The sequence below is a fragment of the Entamoeba histolytica genome, genomic scaffold (genome assembly GCF_000208925.1).
Source record: "Entamoeba histolytica HM-1:IMSS scf_1104750517525 genomic scaffold, whole genome shotgun sequence".
Lineage (NCBI taxonomy): Eukaryota > Evosea > Mastigamoebida > Endamoebidae > Entamoeba > Entamoeba histolytica.
The window spans coordinates 33,572-58,122 of NW_001914941.1; the positions used below are offsets into that span (position 1 = coordinate 33,572).

At 23.9% G+C, this 24,551-nt stretch overlaps 7 protein-coding genes across 7 annotated transcripts, besides 2 other annotated features; 4 read left to right on the forward strand and 3 right to left on the reverse strand.

Annotated features, from left to right (window-relative positions):
- Positions 1-131: 131 nt before the first annotated feature.
- Positions 132-2,369, forward strand: EHI_079940 (uncharacterized protein; the record flags this gene model as incomplete). The annotated part of the gene is made up of 1 exon (XM_647785.1): positions 132-2,369. The coding sequence occupies one exon, from the start codon at positions 132-134 to the stop codon at positions 2,367-2,369; it is 2,238 nt and encodes a 745-aa protein (XP_652877.1).
- Positions 2,370-2,605: 236 nt separating this feature from the next.
- Positions 2,606-3,800, forward strand: EHI_079950 (uncharacterized protein). Its single transcript, XM_647784.2, has one exon. The coding sequence runs from the start codon at positions 2,643-2,645 to the stop codon at positions 3,456-3,458; it is 816 nt and encodes a 271-aa protein (XP_652876.1). The 5' UTR covers positions 2,606-2,642; the 3' UTR covers positions 3,459-3,800.
- Positions 3,801-4,117: 317 nt separating this feature from the next.
- EHI_079960 (uncharacterized protein) lies at positions 4,118-7,843 on the forward strand (the record flags this gene model as incomplete). The annotated part of the gene is made up of 1 exon (XM_647783.1): positions 4,118-7,843. The coding sequence occupies one exon, from the start codon at positions 4,118-4,120 to the stop codon at positions 7,841-7,843; it is 3,726 nt and encodes a 1,241-aa protein (XP_652875.1).
- A 34-nt stretch (positions 7,844-7,877) lies between these two features.
- EHI_079970 (uncharacterized protein) lies at positions 7,878-9,097 on the reverse strand (the record flags this gene model as incomplete). The annotated part of the gene is made up of 3 exons (XM_001913704.1): positions 7,878-7,901; positions 7,981-8,480; positions 8,569-9,097. 3 exons carry the CDS (start codon positions 9,095-9,097, stop codon positions 7,878-7,880), a joined length of 1,053 nt encoding a protein of 350 aa, XP_001913739.1.
- A 2,014-nt stretch (positions 9,098-11,111) lies between these two features.
- EHI_079980 (uncharacterized protein) lies at positions 11,112-11,928 on the forward strand (the record flags this gene model as incomplete). The annotated part of the gene is made up of 1 exon (XM_647782.2): positions 11,112-11,928. The coding sequence occupies one exon, from the start codon at positions 11,112-11,114 to the stop codon at positions 11,850-11,852; it is 741 nt and encodes a 246-aa protein (XP_652874.1). The 3' UTR covers positions 11,853-11,928.
- Positions 11,929-12,426: 498 nt separating this feature from the next.
- On the reverse strand, positions 12,427-14,262 carry EHI_079990 (uncharacterized protein; the record flags this gene model as incomplete). The annotated part of the gene is made up of 1 exon (XM_647780.1): positions 12,427-14,262. The coding sequence occupies one exon, from the start codon at positions 14,260-14,262 to the stop codon at positions 12,427-12,429; it is 1,836 nt and encodes a 611-aa protein (XP_652872.1).
- A 1,080-nt stretch (positions 14,263-15,342) lies between these two features.
- Positions 15,343-16,020: a repeat region.
- Positions 16,021-16,580: 560 nt separating this feature from the next.
- Positions 16,581-21,357: a repeat region.
- A 700-nt stretch (positions 21,358-22,057) lies between these two features.
- On the reverse strand, positions 22,058-22,426 carry EHI_080000 (uncharacterized protein; the record flags this gene model as incomplete). The annotated part of the gene is made up of 1 exon (XM_647779.1): positions 22,058-22,426. The coding sequence occupies one exon, from the start codon at positions 22,424-22,426 to the stop codon at positions 22,058-22,060; it is 369 nt and encodes a 122-aa protein (XP_652871.1).
- Between the last annotated feature and the right edge of the window lie 2,125 nt (positions 22,427-24,551).

Genomic DNA, 24,551 nt, shown 5'->3' on the forward strand with positions numbered 1-24,551 from the left:
TCAAATGGAATTTCTGATTACCTTTTTAGTTAAAATTAAAATAAAAATAATGAAGGAGAAACTTTCGAACTAAAGGAGTATTTAGAACTCGAAAAAAAGAATAGAAGAACTAAAAGAAAAAAAGAGAAAAGATGACAACAAGCGAAAAAGCAGTTGATTTATCTGAGATTGAACGAAAGTTACAAGATATAAACATTTTTTCAGGAAGGATGTTTGATCCATTTAATTATATCGATGATTTATTATCTGAACAATGTGACATTTCATTAGAACAAGGTATTGAGGCATTCTCTATGGAGCCGTTGTTCTCAATTTTATCAATTGCTGAAAAAAAGTTACAAAGTCAGTTTTCGCTGTATGTGTCATCTGTCAATTCACTTCAAGAAGAGTGTGTTGAAGAAGAAGAGTCATATCTTGGAGTAATAAAAACAGCAAAAGATAGAATGAAAAAAGCAATAGAAGAGTTTGAAGGAACAGAAAATGGATTAAATCAATTAAGTGAAGAAGTTATGCAATCAGGAGAAAGACTATTAGATTTAAGAGAAGAAGTTACAAAAGATAAAGAAGTATTAGAAATGCTTCGAATGTTTGATAAAATGAGTAAAGATGAAGAGTTTAATGTTAAAAATTATGATGTTGAATATCCAGATATAGAATTTGTTATTAGAGTACAAAAACTCAAACAATTATGTAGAGAGTTAACCAATGAAAATGTTATTTGGGGAGTTCAACATGTTGGAGACTATTATAATCATTTAAATGAAGAATTAACAAAGAAATTTAATAAAGGATTTGATGAAAAGAATTATTTAGAAATGAAAGACAATGCTGAATTATTATATTATTTGAATAGAGGAAATAATAGTATTAATTATTATATAGAAAATAATGAATTTCTTCTAAATGAAAATGAAGTAAATGTTGATGAAAAATTAGCAAGTGAAAAAGAAGAAATTTCAAATAAAGAATTACTTCTTCATAATCAACGATTAGAAATGTTTTATAAAAAAATGATAAATCAAAGTCAAAAAGAAAAAAGAGAAATTGATAAAATATTTATTCAAAAAGAAATAGTAAATGAAAAATTTATTCAAGAAATGTTTGAATTTAGAATTCAAAACTTTTTAGATATTTATCTTCATGAATCAAGTCAAAGTACAATGGAATATTTATTTAAATTATATGATGCAGTTGATCAAACAATTACATTATTAAGTAAAAGTATAGTAGGATCTAAAATTGTTTCAATGAAATTTATGAATGAAATGATAGATGACTGTTTTAAACAAGATATTGATGAATATTATCAAATTAATGAAAAGGCTTATATTAATGAATTATTTGATACAAATAAATCAAATTATATGAAACTTAAAAAAGAACTTAAAGTTGATTCTCCTTCTAAAACTAAAGTTGATGAACTTAATAAACTTATTGATATTTCTACTATCCAATTCATTTTACAACAATTCTCTTTTGCAATAAGTAGATCAAAAGTATTATGTCCAACTCAAGATTTAGTATCATTTATATATTCTTTATTTGAAAGTTTAATGAATTGGGTTGATTCAGTATTAAATGATAGTATTAAAAAAATGATCTATTTAACTCAAAAATATTCAACTGACCCATTAAAGTCTGTTAATTTCTTTAATGGATATTTAGAAGTTATTAAACAAAATTGTGATGCAATAAATTTAATTAAAAATATATTAGAAAAAGAGATATTACCTAACTTTAAATTTTCATATCAAAAATATAATGAATGTATTACTAAATTTAATACAAAATATAAAGAAATGGAACAAAATATTACTGAGTCATTAGAAAATAGTAATGATTGGATTACTAAAGTTATTGAAAAAAAATTAAAGTATAAAGCTGAATTTGTTTTTAAAGATGAAAATGATATGACATGGACACATTCTCCTGCTTGTACTCTTGTTTGTAAAGAATTTTGTGAATATCTTAAAGAATATCTTAATTCTATTGACAAATATATTACAGGAAAAAATCATAAAAACTTTGTGATTTCATTCGGAAGAAACTTATATAATACTCTTATTGAAACATTTATGAAATTAAAAATTACTCCATTTAGTGGTGGGTTTATATTTATGTATGACATTAGGTATCTTACTGATCTGATTAGGTCATCTTCTTTCCCTTTATCTATTAAATCTATGTTTGAAAATTTAACTATGTTATTCAAAATTTATTGTATTGATAAAACTAATGTTATTTCTATTACTAATACAATTATTGAAGACGGCGGATTTGAATTTATTGATCCAAATGAAATGTTAAAATGTCGTACTGATTATTCTAAAGAAATGGTAGTTGACTATGCACAAGAAGTAAAAAATTAATTTACTCTTTTTAAACAATTACTTTCTTTTCATTCATTTGGTACTGAGTTAATTTAAACAATTAAAACACTACTTTCCATTATTCTTTTTATTTTTAGAATGACAACTAGATATGATTTTTTTGTCAACAAGGTGATAAGTTTTTGGAAAAGACTTTGATTTTAAATACTTTTTCCTTCAAGAATAATTTTCTAAAGATGAAAAAAAAATGAAAAGCGAAAAGTAAAAGAAAAAAATAATACACCTCTCAAAAATAAATCTAATTGTTCACAGATGTCGTTGTTCAGAAACAAACATCCCAAAGAAGATTTTGAGAATATGGTTATCTCTGAACCAACTGACTTTAGACAAATTAATCATGTTAGTGTAGGGTCAGACGGACAAGTTAACTTGGATTCTATTTCACCAGAATGGAAATTAAAATTACGACAAGCAGGTATTCGTAAGAAAGATTTACAAGATGAAACAACTCGTAAAGAAATTTTCTCATTGCTTTCTGAAAATGATAAACAAACACCTTCTTCCACCCATGGAACATTACCACCTCCTCCCGGAAGAAAACCACTAACAAGTTCAACTGGTAAACAAGTCCCTTCTCGTAAACCACCTGCACCTCCAAATAAAAAATTACCAACACCGCCTCAAGGAAAAGGAAAACCTATACCACCACCAAAGCCTGATAATAGAAATGTGCCTTCTCATCATCTTCCAGTTGAACCACCACCTGTTCCTCCACCACATGGACAAGCACCTTCATTACCACCACCTGTTCCTCCACCAAGAGGAGGTGCACCTGCATTGCCACCACCTAGAAGAGGAACAAAGAACGCACCACCACCACCACCGCCACTTGAACCAAAGGTTGTTGCTCCTGTCTCAACAGTTCCAAGCGGTCCTTCTCTTGCAGAACAGTTACAGGCAAAAAGGAATGATCTTAACTCCGCTCCAGTAGAAGACAATGTCCCAGTTCAACAAGACGATGATATTGTTAGTGCATTGAGAGGAATTATGGTTAAAAGAAGAGAGGATATGAATATGGTTGATAATGAAGAAGAAGAGGAGGAAGATGATGATGATTGGAGTGACTAAAAAAACAGACGCATTCTGTTTAGTTGTTGTTATCAAATCTTATTCAGTTTATTAGTTATTGTTTTGTGGTTTAACATTGGATTTATTATTCAGATAAAAATAACGTGAAATGGATATTGAATTAATTCATTATAAATTACAAATTTCTAGTAATAATCAGAAATAAATACTTATTTGTTGTATTAGCTCAAACAAATTTGATAATTTATTTTAAAGAAGTTATCATTTACTTTCATTCAAACTAGTCAATAAAATAATTGTTATTATTATAAATCTTAAAGATAATGATAAAATACATCAAAATAATTATTTAAAGAAAATGGTATTATTCTAATTACAACTTAAAATGATTATTATTTTTTAATCTATTCATATTAATTTTTATATTTAATCTCATTGTAATTGTATATAAAACTGCTCTTTTTTACCTAAAGAAATAAGTTTAATACATAAAAGAGAATGAAATATAATTTCTTGTTAATTAAGAAGAAAAGATCTTAAAATTCTATAACAAACAAAGAAATATCATTTTGATTAATTCAAAAAGAAAAATATAAAAATAAATAATAAATAAAGTTAATTACGTAATTTTTCATCAAATGTAATAAAATAAAAAAAAATAAAAAATAATAAAAAAAAAATAAAAAAAATATTATTCAATGACAACTTTTGATAAATTGGAAATTGCAGGAATTAGAAGTATTAACCCAGATAAACCAGTTGAAATAGAATTCTTTAAACCATTAACTTTAATAACTGGTCCAAATGGAGCAGGAAAAACAACTATTATAGAATCTGTAAGATATGCATGTACAGGAACTTCTCCACCAAACTCAAATGGAGGAAAATTATTTGTTAGAGACCCAACAATGTCAGCAACAAAAAAGACTGACGCATATATCAACCTTTCATTGGATACTTCAAAAGGAAAATTAACAATTTCAAGAAAATTAGGAGTTTCTATTAATCTTGGAAAAACAAAATTTTCAGCAAAAGAAGCTAAATTAGAATTAGATGGACAAAAACATGACATAAATGATGGAACTCTCACTAGTACAATTGAAACATCAGCAGTAATGTTAGACTCAGTTTTGTTTTGTCATCAAGAAGATTCATTTTGGCCATTTGAAGAACCAAAAAAATTAAAAGAAAAGTTTGATGATGTATTTGGTACAAGTAATTACACTAAATTCCTTGACGACGTTTCAAAACTTCAAAAAAGTTGTAAAGAAAGATCAAAAGAAACTGAGTTAAGATTTGTTAAAGTCTCAGAAGATTATAATAAACTAAAAAGAGACCAAAACGAAATTCAAAAAAGTCAACATGATATTGATGAAAAAAAAATGATTAAATCTCAAAAACTTCAAGAAAAAGAACTTAAAACTAAAGAAATTGAATCACTTAACTCTCAACTTGGTGATTTACAAAAAGAAAGTAGAAGGAAAGAAAATTACATGGCTCAAATTAAAAGGTATAAAGATGAACTTCAAAATTTTAATAGAATTCCTTCTAATAATAGAGATCAATTGGATCATTTAATTACAAGTTTAAATGAAGAAATTAAAAAATTAGAAACACAAAGTATTGATGTTCAACAAAAAGTTAATAAAGAAGGACAACATCAAGAATTGAGTAAGCAAATTCACAACCAAATGAAAGATCAAACGTTATTAGAAAATGACTTAAAAAATAGAAGAGAATTAGAAAAAGAAATAAATGAAAAGATTCAAGGAGTTGAAAGTGTTGAAGAGAAAGTGAATAATGAAAAGATAAAAAACGAAGAAAAACAAAAAGAAATTGAAGAAGAAAAGAAAAAAGAAGAAAAAGAACTTGAAGATATGAGCAAAGAAGTTAATGAAATAAAAAATGAACTTGAAAATAGGAAGTATAATGTTCATATAAAACAAGATGATGTTAATAACAAAACTACAGAAAATGAAAGGAAAAAGAAAAGGGACCAAGAAATTCAAGAAGAAATTAATGAAATGAAAAAAGATATTATTAAAAAGAATGAAGAAATTGATGATTTAAAAAAACAGTTGTCAAAAGAATCATTTGAAGAAAAAGAACAAAAAAGTAAAATCAAATTAGAGGAAATTAAAAAAGATATTGAAGAAATTGATAATGAAATAAATAGGGCATTAGAAAATATTCAACAACAAATTAAAATAGAAAGGTTAATGAAAGAGATTAATGAAAATAAAACAGAATTAGAAAATTTTAAATTAACTGTTGGTAAAGATCTTCAAGGAAAAGAGAAAGATATTAAGGAGACAATAAAAAAACAAAAAAACGAAATTTTAAGTATGAAAAATGATAGTGAAGAAACAAAACGAAATATTGTAAAAATAGAAATGGAAATTAAACGACTTATTCGTGAAAAAGAAGAAAAAGTATTTCAATTAAATAAAGCAAAAAAAGAAATTAATGAATTAGGTAATAAAGAAAAGAATAAAGAACGAATTATTCAATTAAGAGAAATGGAAAGGGGAATTTGGACAGCAGCAGAACAATTAGTTCATAAAGCAATGGAAAATGGAATATGTCCAGTTTGTGGAAATAAACATATTGATAATGAAGTTATTAATGAAAGAAAAGAAGAAATTAAAAAAATGGGAAGATTTAGTCAAGAAGAAAAAGAAGAATTAAAAAATCTCGAAGAAATTGAAAAGAAAAGAGAAAATAATCAGAAAATCATTGAAGAAAATGAGGAAAGAGTTATACAAATTGAAAAGGAATTAAATGAAATGGAGAATCAGTTACAAGAACAATACCAATGTAGAGATGATCTTGATTCAAATATAGAAAGAAATAGTAATGAAATTGAAAAACAAGAAGATTTGTATGAACAAATAAAAGAAATGATTAAAAAAGAAGAAGAAAATAAAAGAAAACAAGAAGAACTGAATGAAATTCAAACAAAAGAACAAACAAGGAGTGTTAATGAATTAAAGGAAATTAAAAATCAATTAAATTTAAAATTAAAAGAAGAAGAGATTTGTATGCAGACAATCATAAAATCTAAAGAACAAGAGAAAGAAAAATTGAATAATATAGAAAAAAAAAGTTTAAATATAAGAGGATTAACACAAATGATAGATGAAAAAGAAAAAAATTGGAAAAGAACAGAAAATGAAATAAAGGAATTAGAAAGGTTAATAACTACAATAAAAGAGGAAATTAGACAAGAAAATAAAATTATAGAAAATAAAGAAAAAGAAGTTAATAAAAGATGTCAAGAAAAAGAGTCTCGACAAAAGAACTATAATGAAAGAAATGAAAAAAGAAATAAAGAAATAAAAACAATTCAAGAAAAGCTAAGAAATATTTCAGTTTGGGAAACTTCATTAAAGAAGTCTAAAGGAGTAAAAGAATTAGAAGGAGTTTTTGAGGTAAATCAAAAGAAACTTGTGAATGACCAATGTAAGTTAAAATTAATAGAACAAGAAATTGAAATATTAAGACAAACAAGTGGGGATGTACAAGATAAAATTAATACTAAAAAACTAAAAATTAAAGAATATGAAGAAGATAAAAAGTATATTGAGACTAAAGAATGTCTTGATTCAATTCAAAACGTTGTTGAGAGTCCAAATTACAAAGAATGTGAAGAAAAGATAGAACAAACAAAAAAAGAAATAAAGTCCTGTGAAAATATTAGAGATAAGTTAATGAATGAAGTTAGTGAAATTGAAGGAGAATTAAAAATATTAACAAACAACATACTTAGGCACAAAGAAGATATAAATAGACTTAATCCAAATGGAAAGTTAGAAACAGAATATGATGAATTATCTATTCGAAGAATTGTTGAAAAAAATACAATTGAAGATTTAGATAAATATAAAGGAGCAGTAGGAAGAGCTATGACAAAGTATCATAGAGAGAAAATGAAAGAAATTAATGATATTATTAATGATTTATGGTCAGGTGTATATGCAGCCCAAGACATTCAAACAGTTAAAATTGTTGCTGAAGACCCTAATCAAGAAGGGGCAAGAACAACTTATAACTATCGAGTTGATATGGTTAAAGATGGTATTCCCATGGAAATGAGAGGAAGATGTTCTATGGGTCAAAAGGCATTAGCCTCAGTAATTATTAGAATTGCTCTTGCTAAGACATTTTGTTCTAAATGTTCTGTTTTAGCATTAGATGAACCAACAATTAATTTAGATGAAGAAAACTGTACATCTTTGGCACAACAATTATGCAGTTTACTTGAATCACAAGGAAAGTTATCAAATTTCCAGATTATCTTAATTACACATGATGAGAATTTTGTAAAGAAATTATCTAATTTTAATGAAGAATTTTATCGAATAGAACGGGATAATGAAAATTGTAGTTGTGTTAAAAGAATGTCATTCAACGGATTGATTTAAACAAGAATACAATTATCTTTCTTTTTATTTATGGTTATTGATTTAAAATTGTTTTCTCCTATAAAAGTCAGTGTTTTTGGTAATTCAAAATTACTTAATCCAGTACAACCACTAAAAGAATTACTTCCAATAGAAACAAGGTTTGAAGGAAATAAAAGAGTTTTAAGTTGAAGGCATTCATAAAATGCATTATTTTGTATTGAAGTTAAATAATTTCCAAATGATATTTGTGTTAATTCTTTGCATTGGCTAAAACAATATTCAGGGATTGAAGTTAATAAAGGAATTTGTATTAATTTAAGATTATGACAACCACTAAAAGCACCTCCTTCTATTTGTGATACATGGTCAAGATTAATAACACTCATTGATTCACACTCATTGAAAGCACAAAATCCAATAGAAGTAAGACAAGACGGTAAATATAATTCTTTTAAATTTCTACAACCACAAAATGCATGATGTTCAATAGAAATTAAATGGTTAGGAAGATGAACTTTTTGAAGAGAAGAACAGTCTTTAAATGTGCAGAAATCAATTGAAGTTATATACTCTCCAAGAACAAGAGAAGTTAATGAGGTACAACCAAGAAAGGCATTTTTTCCAAGTTTTGATAAGAAAGGAGGTAATGTTATTTCTTTTTAAAGATACACAATTAGAAAAAGCAAAATCATCAATTGATAATATGTCATTTGGTAAAGTTATTGTTTGAAGGAATAAACAACCAGTAAATGCATTGATATGAATAAATCTAACGGTTTGAGGGAGTGATATTTTTTCATATTGTGGACAATTTTCAAAGCAACTTTGACCAATTTCTTTAATTCCTTTAGGAACAAATGCAATATTTGATATTTTTTCATCGTTTAATGTTGAATGAATTCTATCTTCTAAAGTAAAAATTATATCATTACATATAATTCCATTTGTTTGTGTTATCAATTTACTCATTAAATAAGAAACACGAGGATAAAAAATATTAGAATTCATAACATAAACATTTTTTAATTTTGTACAATGTAAAAATGAATTTAATGAAATATGTTTAATATTTCTTGGAAGAGTAATTTCAGTAATATCTGAATTATTAAAACAATTGTCATTGATTGATGTACATTCTGAAGGAATTGAAGTTTCAAATTCTTTTTGATCTTCTGAAGTAAATTCAATTTTAGTATAATGAAGTTGTTTATTAGAAGAGTGTTTATGATATTTATGATAAGATACTGGATAAAGAATAATATACTCTTTCATTCCAGGTATTTTTTCTACTTCTGGTCTATTAATTTGTTGTTTTGTAAGATGTGGAAAAAAACTTCAAATATTCTACAGGTAAGTGACATGGAGATAAAGTAATCTCATCTATTAATTTTGCTATTTTTTTATTACATAAAATTAACTTTTTGAAATCATCAAATGTCTCAAAATAATCAACTACTTTAATTAATTCTTGTGCTGTTAGTTTGTTCATTTCTTTTGTTCTTTTTTTCATAGTTTCATAAGTTTTTTATGAAATTATCAAAATTTCATATTCTTCTTAAATTTTTCGTTTTTATTTCCTATCTTCTATTTTTTTTTATTACATTCTTTATTTATTTTGTTCTATCAATGCAATCTAGTTGTATTTTCTTTTAAATGTTATTAAAATGTGTTCAGTATAATGAATGATTTACTTAATACAATTCTTATTTAAAGAAGAAAAGGTAATTGAACAAAAAATACTGTATCATTGATATGATAAAAATATAACGAATAGATTGTTTAAAATAAATAAAATTGAACAAACAACATAAGAAAGAATAAGAAAATATAATTTACTGATAATGACTGTCAATAAAAGAAGGAATTAATGAGAGTATAAAAAAGAATTCGAAAATTTAAGAAAAAAAGAAGAATATGAAGGGGGTGATTAGGAAGCAATAAGACAAAGAAATAGTTGAAAGATATAATATATTTCAAGAAGTATATTCAAAACAAAATAAAAATAGGTCTAAAGAAATAATTAAAAGAAGAAAAGAACAACAGGAAGAGTTAATTATAACAAAAGAAATAAAATTGGAAAATAGGTTAAAACGATACTAAAAAAGAATAGAAGAAAGAGTAGATGAAAAAAGAATATTAGTCAATTTAAAATAGAATTATAAAGAAATATACAAAGGATCTATTTTAAAAATAAATTATTTATTTGATATTACTAATACATATTTTGAATTCTACAAGATATTTTTGTTTAATAGTTTTTTTTTGTCTAACCTTTAATATAATATGACTTAGTTAATTCAATAAATTTACTTCTCAAATTTTCTGGTTGATATTTTGAAGTAAAAAATATTTTAATAATCCTTAATGTATTGTTATTTAATAATAAAATATTAATATATTTAATTTTCATATTCATTTATCATATTTATAACGACTTGTATCATAATATAAGGATTAGAAGTAACTGCTGCACTCAAATAAACTCTTTAATCATTATTGTTTGTTATAATTATTTTTTTTATTTTGATAAATATGATTTATTTGTATTATTAAATTAAATCGCATATTTATGTTGTTATACTACCATCTAAACATCGATGAATAAAATTTTATTCCTTATAAGTCATCAAACTTATTTTTATTATTTTAAAATAATCCAATAACTTATTTTTATATTAAAAAAAGGTAATTTAATCTAATTTGAAAAAAAAAACAATTAAAAACAACTCAATCATTATTCATTATAATTAATTTAAAGAAGTTAAATTTTATATTTCAATAAAGTTAAAAAAGAATTTGAAAAAGTCCAGTGTTGTAAAAATTTTGGAAACTAGTTATAATTTTCAGAGGTTTAATAGATAAAATTTTAAAAGAATGAGAATTAATGAAAATAACATGAAATTAGTAAAAGTGATAACCCATAAAAAAAAATTTAGTAAGTAATAACATGTTATTTGAAAATAGAGAAATGTCTGAATGAAGAGAGAAATAAACAGATTTTTATTAAATATAACTAAATATTTTTTTACTAAAAAAAGAAATACAAAAGAAAGAAAATACGTCGTTGGGTATCAAATAAAGAGATTCTATAAAATACAAAAATAGATTATAGGATTTAGGAAAAAACCCCGATAACTAAAGAGAAAATAGAAGAATATAAAACCCTCAAATTAATTTGTTTTTTTTTTTGAGGAAGAAAAGGAAAAAATGTTTTTATAAAAAAAACAAAAAGAAAAGATTTTAATACGAAATGAAGTAACTTAAAAATTGTATTATTACAAACAATATGACAAGTGCAACTAACGTTATAAACCCATCATTTATTAAAACTGAAGAATTACATATTTCTAGAACATCATGTGCGACACAAGGAAATACCGTATTACAATCAGTTGATACACAATCAATGTCATCATTAAATGAATATAACGAAATAAAAGATGTAAAGAAAATAAAAGGGACTAAAAAGAAAAAAAGGGCTTCAGATGACCATGCTTTTCAAAGAATGAGAAATTATCAAGTTTTCCAACAAGCTATTTTTATTGCTTTATTAAGTCAATTCTTTGAAATTGTTGTTAGACCACCAGTAAAGAAATCTGTTGTTTCGTTTCAATTATTAAGAGTTGATGCTATTAAATTAATGAAAGATGTTTTAAGTATTAATGATTTTATTATTGCACGGTGTAAAGAAAAATATAAAATGGATATGAAAATGGGTACTTTAGAAAAAACAGCTAAAAGAAGAAGTGATACAAATAGAATAACTGAATTACTTCATTTGCTTCAAGACCTCCTTCGTGAAAAAGGATTTATATTTATATCTAAATTTACTGATGGCAAGAATGGTGCACAAGTAATAGAAACAATTACTTCTATAAAAGGTCCAAATGGACTTTATTTAACACAAACAGATATTACTAAAAAAGGAGAAACTATCAGTAAATATTTGAATAGTGAAATGTCTAAATCAACAAGAAAATTTATTCCAATGAATGATAAGACATTACAAAGTATTTTATTTGATTAATTTTTGCAAGAAAAAAATTCATATTTTCCTATGTTCAAATTGAATTAAGACACGACAAACAATGTGTGTTGTTGTTTATGTCAATTTAAAATTATGGTTTATTTTTAATAAAATAATAAAACCAATAAAATATAAATTAATTGTCGTTAAAATGAGTACATCTTAATATATAATATCTTATCATTAATTGAAAGTCATTTCTAAAAGATGAATGATCAGAAAATATTGTATATGTCCAATCATATATTCCATACATTTGTTGAAGTTTATTTTTAAAACTTTGTTCTGATTCAAAAGAAGATAAATCTTTCATAAATGAATTAATAGATGGTGGAAAAGAAGAATAATATGATCTTTCTTTTTGTATTAAACTAAAAAGGGTTGAACATTGTAAAGGAGTAGAAATGTTATATTCTTTTCTAAAGATATTTCTTAAAGTAAAATATCCAACAAAACTTAAACAACACCAAGAAATAAATAAAATAATATAACACAACTTCATATTTAAAAGTAAAACTTTGAAGTTCTTTTTAAATAAAAAGAAAAATTTAAATTAAATAAAAACTACTATTATTTAATCAAATAAACCATTTAATTTAAAGTAATTTCTTTCTTTAAAGAGTTTACAAAGTTCTTCAATTTGAAGTAAAGAAGTAGTGTCAGTAATTGATTGGTTAATACATTCATTAATCTTTTCTTTTTTAGTTAATTTTAATGTATCATCATAATATTGAATTCCATTTCGTTCTCTTTGAATAAGTGTTAATGTACTTGTAGAAATACATTGTGGATTTTTTTCTTTTAAAATATTTAAAACTTGAACAAGAGTTGTACTTGTAAGATGAGGGCAAATTTCAATACTTGCATCTCCTGCTAAAATATCTTTGTTTTGAATAACTAGTACAGCAGCAAGTTCTTTAATTAAAGTTAATTTTGTGTGAATATTTTTTCTTTCTAATAAATCAACAGTTAATTGAACAAGAATTTGTGAATAAATTCCAGTTTCTTCAGTTGTGTATTTAGAATAAATAATACAATGAACTGTTTCAGTATTAATAATTTTAACTATGTCTTGTGTTAATGCTTCATAATAATTTTTTGGATAACGTACTGAATTACATTGAGTTAATATTTTATCAATTCCATCAAGAAATGGTTGTGAATTGTCTTGTTGTTGTAACCAAACATTTGTTATTTGGGTAATTGTTTTTTTTATACTTTCATAAAGAACATTTGAACTTTCAATTAAACTTATTTTACAATATTCATATAATTGATTTACTTTTTCATTTCTTTCATTTCTTAATGATTTTGTTAAATAAATACAAATCCATGACAATGTAGAATTTAAATATGCTAATGACTTCATTTGTATAAAATCATCATTTAATTTTTCATGAAGAATTCTAATTATTTCATAAATTATTGTTATTTGATTATTTAATAAATTATTACTCATTACACAATTCCATATTATTTCCATTAGTAATGGCATTGTTAATGTTTTATTATTTTCTTCTATCATTTGAATGGTTTCAAATGATTCAATATCTTTAAATAATTGACTCATTTCGTTAGTAACTTCTGACTCTTCTAATCGTGGTGATGGATTTTGACTTGATGGAATACTGTCTTGTCCTGGTGATGATATTGACGATGACACTGTAAGTTTAGTACGTTGGTTTGATACTCCAACTGACCTTGGAAGTGGTCTTGGAACTCTTCCCTCTCCATTTCTTATTTCAGGTGACCTTAATACATTTAAGGTAGCACTTGAATTGGTTGCTCTAATCTCTCTTCTAGTAGATCTTGGAGATATAATTGGTTCATTTGAATAGTGTTGAGGAAGAGTAGATAACGAACTAGTAGAATGGGTTAGTCTAATTTCTTTTTTTGTTTTTTGGGGAGTAATATTAACAGTAACTTGAGATTGTTGTAGAGGTTTTTGAGGAGGAACATGACTTGGAACTCTTGGAGTAACATTTGGTACTTCTAAATTTATTGGATAATTAATTCCAGGATCTGAGACAATAATTTGACATTTAACAGTATACATTGCTCCATTAAATAATATTCTTCTTGTAAATGACTGTTCTACACTTTTTAAATGAACAAATTCTGATAAATTAATGACTGTTGGACTTTGAGTTTTAGTATCTCCTCTAATTTGGAGTGTTAAAGTTAGATGCTTTTCTTTGACATTATCCTTTGATACATAAAATGTTCCAATAAAATTAATTCGATAGTTTAATGGTTCATTCGGTTTAAATGGTGTTTGTCGTTCAAGTTCACTTCTTGTAAGTTTAACTATCATTGGCTTTGATATATCAGCTTTTGGTCCTGTTTCTATTTCAATAATAGTGAATGTTATATTTAATTTTTGTTGTGTATGAGTTAATGATTTCAGCATTACAAATTCCCTTTTTTTAGTGTTTTTTTTTTATTTTATAGTTCGACACTATTCAAAAAAACTCTTTACATTTTACATTGTCCAATGTCAAATCATTTTTTTTTTATTGTTAAATCTTGCTAACAAAAAACAAAAGGTTAATGAAAGGATTAAATAATATCCATATAGAATGGTTATTGAAAATAATTAATACTTTTGTCTTGAGCCTGTGAACTGAAGGAGAGTATGTTGATAAAAATTAAATAATAATTATAATATGGATTTTGTTTTCATTATTATTCAACTGGTTTCAATGACTTTAATAAAGAATATGAAAAAACATTTGTATTAACTGCTTTGAAAGTATATTAATTTTATAATCACTTTTGTTTCTTTTAAATGAAAATAGCTGATTCATAATTAATATTTTAAGTCTTTTAAATCAAAGTCTAAACAAAAAAGAAAGTAGTCACCTAAAATTTAAATAACTATTTAGGTGTATTGATATGTTAAACAAAAGGTATTAAACAATTTTTATTAAATTTAATAAAACATCTGCTTTTAATTTAACAAAAATAAAAAAATAAACTCCGAAAAACAAATTCATTTTTTTGATAGTTTTTCTCATTCTTTGTATTTTTTATTAACTACACTTTAACTGTAAGCATATTTTATTTAAGAGTATTAATCATTATAATTCGATGTAGTAGATAAAATTGTTTGAGAGTGTTGTAGTTAATAATTATATGTAGCCACTAATTAAACCATCTTTTTATCTTTTTTTATTACAGTGGTAAACACATGAAGCTTTTGTATTAAATAAAGAGTTCTTAACAATATTTTTAATCCAATTCTTAGACTTTAAAATCTCTTCATTTTTTTTTATTTCCAAATTTTTTTAAACAATCTAGTTTCAGAATTTATTCAAAAATATAAACTTGCTTTTATTAAAATCAAAGTTTATTTTAAATTAAAATTTATTTAGATAAAAATATAATTATTATAATATTTTATTATTTTTTATTAGTATCTTTTTTTTGGTTTTTTATTTAAATTCGTTTCTTTTTTATAGTTTTTTTATTTATTTGAATTTGGAGATCGAGATTCGAAGATGGCACGTCAGAGACACCACATGAAACCCTAAAATAATCCCATGCTTCGAATCTCCCAGTTATCGTCTGGTCATGACGTGCCTTTGGTGAGATAATATCTATTCAACACTAACCGTTTATTATTATTAATATTTATTAGAAGTGATTATTATAAAAGATTATTATTCATTAACGTGTATTGTTATTCATTAACGTGTATTGTTATTCATTGAGGTGCATTGTTATTCATTAACGTGTATTGTTATTCATTATTAATTATAAGGATTATTATTTACTAAGGAGGTATTATGTATTAAGAATTATCATTTATTAAAGAAGACGCATATATAATTGATATTGTTGCACAAAAATTAAACATAAGGATATTATCAAGGAATAGTGTTTCTTTAAGGGGTGTCGAAGGTAAAAAGAGATGAGCTATAACAGTATGTTATGGATATACTCTCCTTAAAACAACAATATAAAGAATGAGAAATATTATATTACTCATTAAAATCAAAATAAAAGTCAGGCAGCAACTTAATTGAGGAACCATTTAAGTCGAGCATGCTTGCAAAAACTTTATTTCAATAGAAATAAAGCGTGTTGAAGAAACTGATTCGCTCACTTCTCAACATGATGAAAAACCTAAAAAATAAGGTTAATCATAATTGATTTCTTTTTTTTTAGTGTAGTTAACTTAACACCTTCTTTAAAAAGTTCTTTCTAATTGTCACTTTCTTATTTATTTTATTTACTTTTATTGATTGTCTTATCTATACTTAAATATTGTTTATATTTTCTTTGCATTTTATCATGTCATTTTGATAATAATTTTATGTTATAAAGTTTGTATTATAATATTTCTAATGATAAAATAAGTGAAGATATGTATAAAAGAACTATCAATGTTATATAATGATAGCTTTTATTAATACACATACTATTATAATTGTTATATTTCTATCAATAGAAATAATACTTGTATTCAAGAAAATTCTATCATTGACATTTCTTAGTTGATATATATTTCTCCTTGTTTGACAATCTTTTTTATACTCTTTCAAAATTCTTGTTTAAGACACTTTTAAAGAAGATGTATAAATTAATAAACATCTTAAAAAGTGTTAACAGTTTAAAGACTACTAGAAAATAAATAAATGAAGAGAATTTAATCAATTATTTATAGTTCTATCTTGTATATTTTTTTACAAAGTTTTTATGTATTTTTAAAATTATTCTTTAATTAGATCCTTTTCCAATGCAGGAAATACAACAAATTTTAATGCCATGGCTATTGTGTAAAACCTTAGAGTCTTGTAAAGAAAAGCAAACAAGACATAGAAATCCAAGGTCATACAATAAAAGAATGAATGAAAATAACAACAAATGGCATAACAATTATAATAATAAAGGTAAATGATACACCAAGGAAATTTGATTAGAAGACGAAAGACACAAAGAAAAACAAATAAAAAACAAGGTAAATACAATAATAATAAAGATTATACAAATAACAAATACAAATGAATAACAATAAATGAGATACAAGAAAGAATAAAAAGAATAACAAGTGAATGAAATGAAGGAGAATACGAAGAAATACTAAAAAAAATATGAAGGTAAGAGGAAAAGATGATATGATATTCTTCAAGAAGTATATTCAATTAAAAAGAAAAAGATAATTGAAAAGACGAAAGAAGAGTTTAAAGAAAAAACAAAAGATTGGGAGGAAAAAGACATTAAGGCTATAGAGGCAGAAATTAAAAACAAAATCCAATCAAAGAAATGAATGATAGATGTAAAATTGCAAGAATAATAAATAGCAAAGAAAGTATAATGAAAATACAAGAAGAAACAAAAAATAAAGAAGAAAAGATAGAAGAAGAAAAAGAAAAAGAAGAAATACTTGCACTTAAAAATCAAATTACTGAATTAAAAGAAAAAGTTAAAGAATTCAGTATGGAAAAAATGGAAGAAGAACAAGCCATTTCAGAAGAAATGATGAAAAAAGCAAAAGAAATAGTTAGGAAAGAATTTGAAGAAGAAATTATAGAAATGAAAACACAAATTAAAAAGATTCAAACGAATTATGAAGAAATGAAGAAAGAAAATGAAAAATTAGAAGAAGAAAACTTAAAACTACAAGGAAAAATAAATGAGATAGAAGGAAAGAAAATCACAGAAGTAAATAATAAAGAAGAAAAAATCCGAAGCATCCAAGCTAATAAAAAGAAGATGGAAAAAGAAAAAGAAGAAATGAAAGAAGAAATTGAAAAGTTGAAAAAGAGAAACAAAACGCTAGAACAAAATGCAAACACATTAGAGAAGAAAATTGAAATGATAGAGGAAAATACTAAAGAATTAAAGAAAGAAATAAGAGATAAAGAAAAACAAATCTCTGAGTATCAAGAAATTGTAATTAAAAACCAAGAAATTGCAGAAATAACAAGAGAAGAACTAGACAACACACAAAAAGAAAATGAAGCACAAAAACAAATAATATCAAAACAACAAGATGATATTGAAAATTTTATTTCACAGAAGGAACTAGAGAAGAAGAAAACGATGACACTTGTGATAAATACACAACCAGTATTGAGGAAAGCATCATCGGGAACGATGGAGATGAACGAAACTACTCCTATGAAAAAGACAGTAGTGGAAATCGAAGAGAAAAGCAAAGCACTGATTGTCAAAAAACAAGAGATGATAATCAGACAAGAAATACAACAGAACAAACAAATAGAATTCTAATTGAAGTGTTGTATTGTTTTGCAATTAATTGGTTAAATAAGAAATTATATAAGAAAATAAGAAATGAACAAATTGAAAGTATAATAAAAGTAATAAAAATCAATGTAAATAATGAAAAAGAATATATTAAATATATTAAAATATCACATAAAATAAAAGAAAGCACTAAACGGTACATTAAAGTGAAAGTAAATGATATAATGGAAGGAAGAGTAGAGTGTGATTCAATAATAAAAAACATCATATTAAAGAATAACTCTACAGAAATTGATGAAGAATACCTTAACACTCTCATCAATAAAGTAAAAGAAATGAAAATAGAAAAATGTTCAAACATTAATTACTACTGGAAAAGAAAAGAAGCCGACCGATTAATAAATGAAATTAATAATAGATGGATAATGTCAGGAAGCAGAATGCAGGATCTGCAAGATGATATGAAGAGGATTTCAATGGTTATGCACCTCTATCTCCAAAATAAAATAATAAGAGATAAATTTGATGAAATAAAAGAAATCCTAAAGAAAATAAATAGACTAGAAGATTTGGTCAAGGGAAGGAAATGGTACAGAATAAAGTGCATCATGAAATTAAAAGAACATGATGAATAAAATATTAAAAATAAAACACTAGAAAGAATAAAGCACCTAAAATATATGATGACAATGATCAAAGAAAGAATTAAATTTAATAAAGATGAAATAATCAGAATCAATACAAATAAAATCATGTTTGATTCTAACAAGAAAATTAGAATAAGGAAGAAATAAAGAATGAAATATACCCAAATAACGAGATTACTTTAGAATATTGGAAATGTTAAATGAAACACAGGTGAGATTAAATAAAGAAAATTGGAAAATAAAACAAATCACCTCGTGGAATGAAAGATATTTCAATTATGATAGTGTCATAATAACATTAAATGAATTAAATTTCAGTTTAAAGAAAATAAGTAACTGGAAAACACCAGGAATAGACACTATATATGGGTATTATTGGAAAAGAATGTCATCATCAAGAGAAATCATTCTCAATATCTTTAATGAATGGTTGAACTTCATTCAAAACATCCCATTAGACATGGTAAGTGGAAAAACTTTATTAATCCACAAAGTGATATGAATGATGTCACTAATTATCGTCATATCAGTTGTACAAATGTAATTATGAAAGTATTTACCTCCATATTAAAAGAAAATATTCACAGAAGACTTAACATGAATAATGAATCATTTAAAATTAGTAGAAATCAACTGGGATGTAAGTTGCAATCTTTAGCTGCTAAAGAAGGAATAATTAATAGTTATATGTTAAAACAGCAGAAAGAAGAGAAATACCCAAAATATGTGGAGTCATATTATGACATTAAGAAAGCATATGACACAGTAAACCACGAATGGGTTATTGAATCATTAAAATATTTTAATGTAGAGGGAGTCATCATTGACATTATTGAAAGTATGATGACTAGATGGAAGATATTCATCGGTTATAAATTTAATGAATATCTAGGATGTATTAAATTAAATAGAGGAATTTTACAAGGTGATTCCTTATCAAATCTACTCTTCATCATTCAGATGAATGTAATTTCTCAAATCATCGAAGAGAAATTCCCAAAAGCAAATCACACATTATATATGGATGATTTGAGAATAATGACGGAAAGTAGTGAAGAAATGGGAATAATCCACAATGAAATTAAAGAAATAATAAGTGGAATAGGGATGGAAATGAATGAGAAAAAGTCAGGAATGGTATTAAAAAACATTAAGGAAATACCAAATGGAATGCAAAACATCCCTATAGTTGAAGGTGATGACTTGTATAAATACTTAGGAATATGGCAGTCCGACGAAATTGATGACACCTTCAATTGTAAAACCATCAAAGAAAAAATGATGAAAAAGATGGAAGAAATAAACACTGATGAAAGTAGTAATAGAAGATATATTACTAGAATAAACACGGAAGTAATCACTATCTTCAGATATTCAGCATCAGTTGTAAATTGGAAAATCACTGACCTAGATAAAATAGATTTGGAGATAAGAAAATATTTAAGAAAGGCAAAATACATGGTGAAACTCCAAAGATAGGTTATATGTCCCTCTAGAAGAAATGGGTGAAGGATTAATAAATATAAGAGACGAATATGTTATTGAATTAGTAAAAACAGTGATGTACTACTGTACCAGAGAAAGTGAAATAAGAAATAACATATTAGATAGATGGTACAGTAAGAAGGGAATGTGGAATAGAATTAAAAAACATTAATTCATAAAATCAATGAAACAAAAATAGAAGAAATAATAAATGAATTTATAGAAAAGAAAAAAGAAAAAGAAGTAGTAGTAGAAATAAAAAATTATTGACCAACAAATAACATCAAAAAATGGAAGTGTCATCAAATTAGTAGATATTTTAGAAGATGGTTCGAGTCAAAAGGAGTAGATAAAACTACTACAGTGAAATCATGGAAATCCATCAATATTAAGAAAAATCATTCATACAATTAACTAAAATGCAAGATGGAGCAATATTTTGTGGGTATAGAAAATCAAAAATAATGAAAAATGAATGAATAAAATACTAAACACTTTGTAAAGACAAGATAGCTACAGTAGAACACATTCTACTATCTTGTATTAGTCATAAAAAATCACAAATGGAAAAACATGACAATAATGGCATTATAATATTGATTAATAAGAAAATATACATGAAATAAATAATATAAAAACCACCATATGAAACAGTGTTCAAATATAAAGATATCACAATGATATGGAACAAACAAATAATGCATAAAAGTGAATGACAATACCACAAAATACCAGACATATATGTATTAGATAAAAAGAATAAAACTTGTTTATTATTTGATATGACTATTGTGGCTGATCACAATATTAATGGAGCCTATTGGAAAAAAAGAAATATGTATAAGGAATTAAAGAATAGGCTAATGAAAATAGAGAAACTAAAAGATGTCAAAATAATTCCAGTAGTAATCTCAATAAATGGATTAATAAATAAAGAAAGTAATAAATTAATTAAAGAATTAAAAATTGAGATTAACATAGAGAAAGAAATTAAAAACCTTGTAATAAAAAACATGATGGATGTCATGAAATACTGCGGAGATCACAATCAAACATACTCCGTAGAGCTGCTAGAAGAAGATGAAGACGAAGGGACGGGATTAGTCTCCCCTGAGCCAGGAAGAATAGAAGCTAGTTCTATTAATACTTAATTAATTGCTATTAATATAAAATTATTCTTTAATTTACCAAATAATAATAAATATTGATTAAAATACCTATTATGTTATTTGATATTTAAATTAATATAATCTAATTATTAATTCTATATTTCCTTTCTGCTAAACATTGTTAAATGAAACTTTATGAATATTCCAAATTATTAACAAGTACAATATTTTGGAGATGGTTTATATTCATTGTTCCACTTTTTGGTGTTTTAAGTTTTGACATATTCAAAATGGATTATTCTCATAATACTTGTCTTATTTTTAATATATTCTATTTAATAACTGGAAGTAATAAATATAACAACGTTGGTCATCAACATTATCAAAAACAAAAATAACGAGTTATAAAAATTGAATTAATCAATCAACCCATTTGAAGATATTATCAAAAGCCTTTTTATAATTCAAATAATATCAAATTATAATTTAGTCATTTAAACAAAATTAGATAATGAAATATATTAATAATATTTTTATAATTGTTTAATATTTTGTTTTATTTTTATTTATTAATAATTCATATTCTTCTTAAATTATTTTATTGTTTATTCACTTTTGTTGTTATTAAAAATAAACCAAAAACAGAAAAGGAAGAAATGCCAAAACATATTAAAAACACATGTTATAAATAAAACAAACGGTTATTTATTTCGTTAAAAAATAAAAAACCATAAAAAATTCCTTCACTTATTCAGAAAGGAGGAACAAGCATGGGAATAACTTCTTTGTCATTTAATTCTTGTTCTGTTAAGAAAACAAAACCACTTTGTACAATCATAAAACGTCCAGAGAATGTTGTGTTTTGTATCTTTAACAGATAGGTATAATTTAATGAAGCTAAAAGAGTGAGCATGTCTTTTGTTGAATAAAAACAGCCAGTACTCATCTGAAAGACTGTGGGCAATCTTAATATTCCTCTAGCATTTCCATAAAAATCCCTAATATTAATATCTAATTGACTTAATGTTTGTTGTTGCTCACACCTCTGAGTGTCAGAGTTAGAAAAAGACGTTAAAAATTGGTTTGGTTGTTCAAAAAAATTCTCATCATAATCGCCCATTTTATTTATATTTTCAAGATCTTTTTATTTTTTGAAAAAAAGAAAAATATCAAACTTTCAAAAGAATATTTTTTGAGTTTTATTGTTTGGATTTCTTTAAAGTAATGGGGTGAATAAGCTTCACAATGACACAACCAAAGTTATTATTTTTTTTAGGGGATTTTCTTGATTTGTTTTATATCTATTAATAGTACCTAATTTTCTTCTTTAAGTTTCTTATTTCAATTTTCCTATTTTTTTCTGTGTTTTTTTTTAAGGTGATATTTTTTAAATTTCTTTTGTTAAAAAACACTTAATTGTTATTCTTTTGTTGTGATATATTTTATTTCTTCTTTGTCTTTTAATTTCTTCTTTTATGTATATCTTCAAATCTTCTTCTTTACTTATTCATTCTAATTTTTGTTGTATTTCTTATTAAAAAAATGCGTGTAACTGGAAGAAAGTAATTGAAATATTCCATTAAATTATTATTGAAGTAATAAAATAAATAGAGATGGAAGTAAGTATCAAGAAATTTTGGCAACGAAAAAAAGCAAATAATTGAAAAAGAAGAGAATGAATGATATAAAAGAATAAAAAGAAAGTAAAAAGTCGAAGAAGATGAAGAAAGAATAAAAGTAGAAAGGAGAGAATATAAAAAGAAAGAAGATAAAGTGTAATAAAACAAAAGAGATGATAAAAGAAGAATAGAATGAAAAAAATAAAGGATGCAAATTTTATTTCAACAAATAAAAAAAGCGCAATAAAAAAAAGCGCAAAAATTAATGATGCAAAATATTTAGCAACATATTTTATTGATGCAAAATATTTTGAAATAAAAATAAATCATCATTTGATATTATTATTATATTTGATAATAAATTATATTATATATTAAATACATCATATTTCTTTATTATTTATCTTTCTTTTCTTTTTATTATTTCATATATTAAATTATTATTCATTCATTTATTATTTATATTTCATTTATTAAATAAAATGAAAATGAAATTGTAAAATATCAATTAAATATTCATGAATAATAATTTATTAATATTTAATAATTGAAATAATAAATAATAAAGTAACAATAATGATATATTCAATATATTCTTTATTTGATTTGTTCAATATTAGATTATTCTATTTCATTATCATTTCATTGTCTTCATTATTTTATTTCATTATTTCATATTCATTTATTATTTTTTAAAATCAAATAAACAATAATATTGATATTCATTCATCATATTCATTTAATATAATAAATATACACAACATTTCAGAATAAAGAATGAATAATTAAGAATGAAAATATTGAATTATTTAATATTTTGTTCAACATAAAATCAATAAAACATATATTTTGATAATACACAAATGAAATATCAAAGAAATATACAATACTCAAGAATTAATAAAAAAGAAATAAAAAAAAAGAATAAATGAATATAAAATTGATAAATAATAGAAGAAAGAAATAGAAACAACAACGAAAACAAATAATATAAAAAGAATATAAATATATAAAAGAATAAAAAGAAAGTAGAAGAAGAATATAAAAATAATAAATCACAAAGATGTAATAAAATAAGAAAAGAAGAAATAAAAAGTGTATTTTTAATGTAAAAATTAGAAATATTCAATAAAAGTGTCTAATTTAATGATGTAAAATAATTAATATTATTTTATTATTGAAAAATATTTTACTCTTTTTTATGTTTATTATTTATATGTATAATTTCATTATGATGTTTATTATATAATCAATCATATGTGTTATGTTATTATAAAATATAATAAGTGATAAAATATAAATGAAAATGATATGAATATATGATATAGAATATAAAACAAAAGAATAATAAGAATAAATGATAAATAAAAGGAGAAATGATAATCAATGATATAATAATAAAATCAAAGTATAAAAGATAAATTTAATATTAATATAAAATGAAAATAAATATAAAATGAAAATAGATATAAATGATAATAATATAAAGATGATAAAGATGAATATTCAAATACATCTAAATAGAAAAGAATAACAATAAGAAAATCTAAATAATATAAACATAAAAACATAAAATAAGAATAATATAATAATATATAGATAATAAGAATAACACAATGATATAAA